Raw genomic sequence first — 5946 nt, 5'->3', positions numbered from 1 at the left:
AAACAAAAAACAAAACAAAAAAAACAACCAACAACAAAAACCGCCCAGAACTGTCAAACTGATTGAAGCCAGTGAGTTTCCAAGGAATTATTTTCACTATAGCAAATGCACCTTGAAAACAAGGCATTGCATATAAAGCTGTAGGTTTAACACTGCCAAAAAACCTGAAAGAACTAGATTAGTTTTTAATGATACGAACAGTTCAGTAAAGATGGTCTTACTGGATGGTGAACATATTTTGCATAATACATGTCTTTTATGTTTTGTTTCAGGAATGCAGTAAAAAACAGAAAAATGATGATACGGAAAGTACATCTGTTGATGCGTTGAGTTCAAGTGATGGTTTTGAAGAGGTAATGTTCCTTCTAAAAATTGTAATATACTCTTTGTATTATTTTTTTGTTGCGTACCCCAGAGGAGGTGATAGGTAGAGAACTTCCAAGTACTAAATATAACACTCATCAACAAGCAGTTGTAAGCAATTATGGGCACTTCTGGTCAGCTCCTAACATGACAATCAAGAATCTTTAAAAAAACCCTTACTGTGCAGACACAAAACAGAAATTGAAGTTCTAAAAAATTCTTTTTAAGCATCAAAAATCTCACATCAAGTCTTCAAAACAGAGACAGAGCTTGTAAGGAGTATAGAGAAGCTTTGATAGTACAAGTGCACAAAACATCTTCTTTATATGAGACAAATTTTCAGATTGCCTCCTGTTCTTCAAGAGATGACTGTTTCCCTGAGCATGGGTTCTTAATTGAGGGGTTTTTGTGTATTTTTTTTTTTGCAAGTAGACTTGTTATGTTACACTTCTATTCAAGTATTCCTTCGTCCCACAGGTGAGCTGCCAAAGCTATTGTAGCCAGAAGCATGAAACTCTTGATCTTACAGTATATGTTCAATGTAATTGTAGGACTGCGTTCTGTTTGTTTTACCTCACAGTAAAAAGCCAAAGCCAACTTGCTGTTCGAGAGGCATCTGGCTATTCAGGAGGTTTTATAGTTCAAGTAAAAGTTCTCTCAGTTGCTTGGTAAGTTGATGGAGACTGTCAGCTCTGAAATGCAATGTAAATCAAGTTACTAGAACATGGACTAGAGGACTAAATTTAGATCTATGTTATGCTTAAATATTTTGCAGTTTCACAGTAATAATAGGAACAGAGCCATGAAGAAGGATGGAACAAATTATTTTGATTACTTCTAAATAATGTTGGATGTTATGCAAATGTCATGGATTGTCTTGTTTTAAGCAAAACAGTGACAGCATGTTTACTCTTCAACTGGGTCATTGCAGAGGTCTTGAAAAGCGGTCGATTGTTATTAAATACTTGTTTACTTTTTTTTTCCCCCAGAAAAATGAGTTTCATACATTGGCTAATGCTAAAATACTCCTTAGCGACTGCCTAGCTTGTGACAATTGTATGACGTCGGAAGAAGGAGCGAGAGTTTTCCAACAGAATCAGAAAGAGCTCTTTTGTATCCTTAACCTTAATAAGGTAAAGTGACACAAACAATAACACAGTTTTTTGTGAGGAGGCATTTACAGAATGACTAAGCAACTTGGTTTCCCAAGGCAGATGATGTGAAGATTTATCAGGATATACTTTTTCCAAAGAGGAAGTGAAAACTTCAGGCAAGATGAACATTAAAATTCTTAGAAGAATTTTGCACTAGAGATGCAAGGTCACAGCATTTAACCTAAATACTAGAGGAAGGTTACTGCACCTGCAGAAGTAAAATTTTTGGAAAACATAACTACTTTCTTATGGTATGATCAACTTAGTCTGTGGTTCAGTGCTTATAAGTACTCATACCTTCATTGCTAGGACGGTTCTGGGTGGTTTTGGTGCCAATGTATCCACATAATACAAAGTTATCGAGGCATGTTTTTGAAATTAGATTTGTTTTTAATATGTATTTGAGCTGACTGTGTTTGGAACAGAATTTTTTGTCCAAATTCTTAGCAAAACTTATAAAAGTGTTCTATTGCTATCTTATTTTCTGCTGAGATCTGAATTTCCTGGAAGCTAGTTGCTATGTACGGTGCTCAGATGTTTAGATCTTGATACTGAATTAATTATTTTAGTTCTGCTCCAGAGTTCTGTGTCTTTACTTGGTATGCAAAAGCTACTAGAATTGATGCTTTTTTTTTAATCTGTACATGAGTGCCATAAATAGGAGGATTCATTACATAGTGATTCAGTTTTCTTAGAACTAGTTTGATGCTCCATACAGTATGATGTTGTTGTACGTGAGAAAAAGAGAAGAAAAGGGGGGAGAATACCTTTTGGGTTACGTGGGTCCTGTTAAGAGAGCCTGAAGTCTACAACAGGGAGGCAGCCAGGTATGTTGATCAGAACTTCAGGGGTCCAGAAGAGGACAGTGAGCAACAGAGATGCTTTCCAGGCAGTCATGAGCTCTGCTTCAAGGGTCATCATACAGCATGTAGGGTGTCTTAAGTACAAACTATAATCCCTAACCTTTTTAGGGTGAGATTTGTCTGGGGCATAGTCCTGGTTTGTCCTCCGAGGGTTCCACTGGTGTGGAAAATGTCCCAGCTAAAACACAAGATTCACCTTCAAATAAATGTCACAGAGCTTTACGATTGCACACCATCTTGGATATTTTCAAAGGGTTCTTCAGTGTCTGCAAACACTGGTTTGTTGAGGGTGCTATCTTGCCAGTTTTCCTCAGCAACTTCAGTGATGGAGACACAGGAGCCTTAACAAAGGATGAGATCAGTAGTTTGCTGGGTTGGATTTGTAACTTCAAATGCCCATGCTCCTGTAAACATTAGTTTATCTATTTATTAATGTTCAAATGTACAGCTTTTTTTCATATTTACTAGAATGTTTCGTATTGCTAGAGTGTCATAGGTGCTGAATGTCTCGTAACTTTTGCCATTAGGAGACCAACCACAGGATTGTCCTAGGAGGGGTGGATTTCCCTGAGTTAATATAAATGAAACATCTACAGCTGATTAGAGGTGAACACTGACAGGATCAGAGGAACATCCTGTCCTGCCCTCAGGAAACTTGATCGTTGTTTCATAGGGGTTTTAATGGTATGGCCGATTGAAGCATAGGACACTAAGAAATAACTCCGGGAGTGGAAAAGGGAGGGAAAGTAGGGAACCTTACCCTGTTGTAATTACATACATTGTTTCCTTTGTTTTTGTTTTGTTTGCCAGAAATGTGATACCTCAAAACACAAAGTGTTGGCAGTGTCTATATGCCCTCAGTCATTGCCTTATTTTGCTGCTAAATTCAGTCTCTCTGTGAATGATGCAGCCAAGAGACTCTGTGGTTTCCTCAAAAGTCTCGGTAAGTTTGGGTTTGTTATGATGGTGGAGCAGAAAGGGGAGATTACTTAGGGTTTTGCTTCCTCAGCAGAATTCTTTGTTACACAGTCATAAAGTGCCCTTGCATAATCTAGTTTAGAGTTCGAAATACGCACTCGGTGATATTAATGACAGCGCACCAGTATGACATGCACCAGTTTCAGAAATGGATTGGAGGCATTACCCTGTTGATAGTAAAGGTCACAGAATAGAAGAACGTTGTAGAGCTGTCTTCAAAACCTTCACTGCCAAGAAATCAGGGAGGATTTGGTCATGAGCTTCATTAAGATTTACCCTTATTTTGTAAGTTGAGAGAGGAGGGAATTCTTATCCTAAATACCATCCAGTCCTTTTGACACATTGTGTCTGTAGAAGATTCTCAGTTCTGTTTTTTTCTGTAATTTGAAATTACATGCAAGAACTGTTGTATCTACCTATGTTATGTCAAAGTTGTTTTTCCTTTGCTCTTTGTACTATATATACATAGTTTTATTTTAAAAACAAAAAACACTTTGCCTATAGGTTTGGGGTGTTTTTTATGTGCTTGAAGGAGGAAGGAAAAGGACAGTAATAAACCTATGGACTGCTTCCTCCCATATATGTATATTAATTTTTCATAGTTTTTATGCATCTCTGTACCCAGTATATTTTCTTCATTTAAAAGGAATGCTAAGTTCTGGTGGGCCCCAGTTTTCTTAGAATGTGTTGATTATCTGTGCCTCACTTGCTGCAGGGACATGCTCAGTATTACGTAGGCACATAGGGAGTACGTTGCTAAAGAAGCAGACAGAAGGTCTCTGCTATGTTGGTGATATGCGCGTGTACCTTTGCAGACAACTTCAGCAATGGAAGATATGCCTCTTAGCTGGCTATATTTTTTTGTGGATAATGATATGCAACTTCAGCATGTCTTGAAAAGAATGCTTCTTTTCAGGAGTCGCTGCATATAGCTTAGGCATTGTGAAATCCCATTCAGTTAAACAAAAAGCAAATACATGCTGAATGGCAAGCTTCTTGTAAGGAAGCAACTATTTGAAGTGTTGCTAGTCAGCATTAGCAAGTTGGTGGTCCTTTTAAATTCATGACATGGAAGATCGCCTTTCAATGTATGGCTTTTATTTTTTCACGCTACTATTTGTGAAAATTTGGAGAGGGGAAAGAATATACCTGTTGATCCTCTAAGACTTTCTGTAGACCTGGAACTTGCAAAGAAGCCTGCGAGATGGAAAACATTCTACTAATTCACTTTTCCTTACTGCTTTGTTTCACAGGGGTGCATTATGTATTTGACACCACTATAGCTGCTGATTTCAGTATCCTGGAGAGCCAGAGGGAATTTGTGCAGCGGTATCAACGGAGAAACCAGGAGGAGCATGCCTTACCAATGTTTGCCTCTGCTTGCCCTGGTGAGAACTGATTTGTCCAACCTTCCTGCACTTCGGCCTAGTCTCTTTGGAACTATAAAGGAACTAAGGAAAGGGTGGTTTCATTTGGGAGCCTTACAAACTTACAGCATTTTGGCTTTCCTTTTGAGAGATACCAAGTGCAGCACACAGTACCTGTTACCGGTAGCACTAATCATCCTTAGTGCATTTCAGTGCATTGCTAGATGGGCCTGTTTTTCATGGGCTGTTGGGAGAGCAGAATTTGTTTCCAGTGAGCATCATCAGCTTTCTCATATTTAAGTGAGGTGCCAGAGACATAAATGTGAACCGTGTAGACAAAGAACAGGTGTGATCATGCTGGATGAGGCATGTGCTAATGCACTGTAGGGCCCTATACAGTCAGATACAAAGGTTGCAATAAATTCTTATCTGTATCTTACAGTTGTCTTCTGTTGGAGGTCTGTAAAAGGTGAGGAGTGTAAATTCTATTGTTGCTCTTCACAAAAAAAAATCCCACCAAAAAAAAAAAAAAAAAAAAAAACAAAAAACCCAAAACCTTGCTGTAATCCACAGCCTCTGATAATACAAAGAACCTGAACTACTGATTTCCTGTGCTAGTGTTTATATGTGGTATTTATTAGTCAGAAGCATATACTACATACGAATCTCTGGATAATGAAACTGAGGTACAGAAGCACGGAGGTTTTTACTGGTTTGTGTAAGACCTTAGGAGAAACTAATCAGAACTGGAATTGAGGAGTTTGTGGCTGCTGCTTGTGTGTCCAGACCACAAAATTTAACGTGGCATTTCCTTATTGAAAAGAATCTTTAAGGAACTTTACTAGCTGATATAATTAAACCACAACCTCTGTTATCTTAAGCCGGTTTTGAACTGGCCACTTAAGCCTAGGGGAAAGTAGCAAGTGACATTACTTTTAATGACTGTGAGATGGTTATGTCTAAGACAAAGTAATTCCCACTTGAAATGTCACAGACTTGACTCACTAAATGTCTCACTTCTGAGAACTTTGCACCTGAGAACTTGATTTTGGTATGAACAGAACCTGCACTTAGCAGGACTGAAAAGATGAGAACCTGCACTTAGCACGACTGAAAAGATGTAGAACATTCGGTCATTGTTTACTTCTTCCATTTGTTAGCACACCATCATTTCAGTTTAAGTATGATAAGTCACATTCCTAAAAAAAAAAAGTGTCAAAA

General features: G+C 38.2%; 1 protein-coding gene across 1 annotated transcript in view; it reads left to right on the top strand.

Annotated features, from left to right (window-relative positions):
- Positions 1–224: 224 nt before the first annotated feature.
- Positions 225–5946, top strand: part of NARF (nuclear prelamin A recognition factor) — a 15756-nt gene continuing 10034 nt past the window's right edge. The window contains exons 1-4 of the mRNA XM_009700655.1: positions 225–353; positions 1353–1496; positions 3191–3323; positions 4612–4746. Coding sequence (XP_009698957.1) covers positions 225–353; positions 1353–1496; positions 3191–3323; positions 4612–4746 — 541 coding nt within the window. The remainder of the gene's footprint in view (positions 354–1352; positions 1497–3190; positions 3324–4611; positions 4747–5946) is intronic.

Source organism: Cariama cristata, unplaced genomic scaffold (assembly GCF_000690535.1).
Source record: "Cariama cristata isolate BGI_N322 unplaced genomic scaffold, ASM69053v1 scaffold3065, whole genome shotgun sequence".
Lineage (NCBI taxonomy): Eukaryota > Metazoa > Chordata > Aves > Cariamiformes > Cariamidae > Cariama > Cariama cristata.
This window is presented reverse-complemented; position numbering and strand designations above follow the sequence as displayed.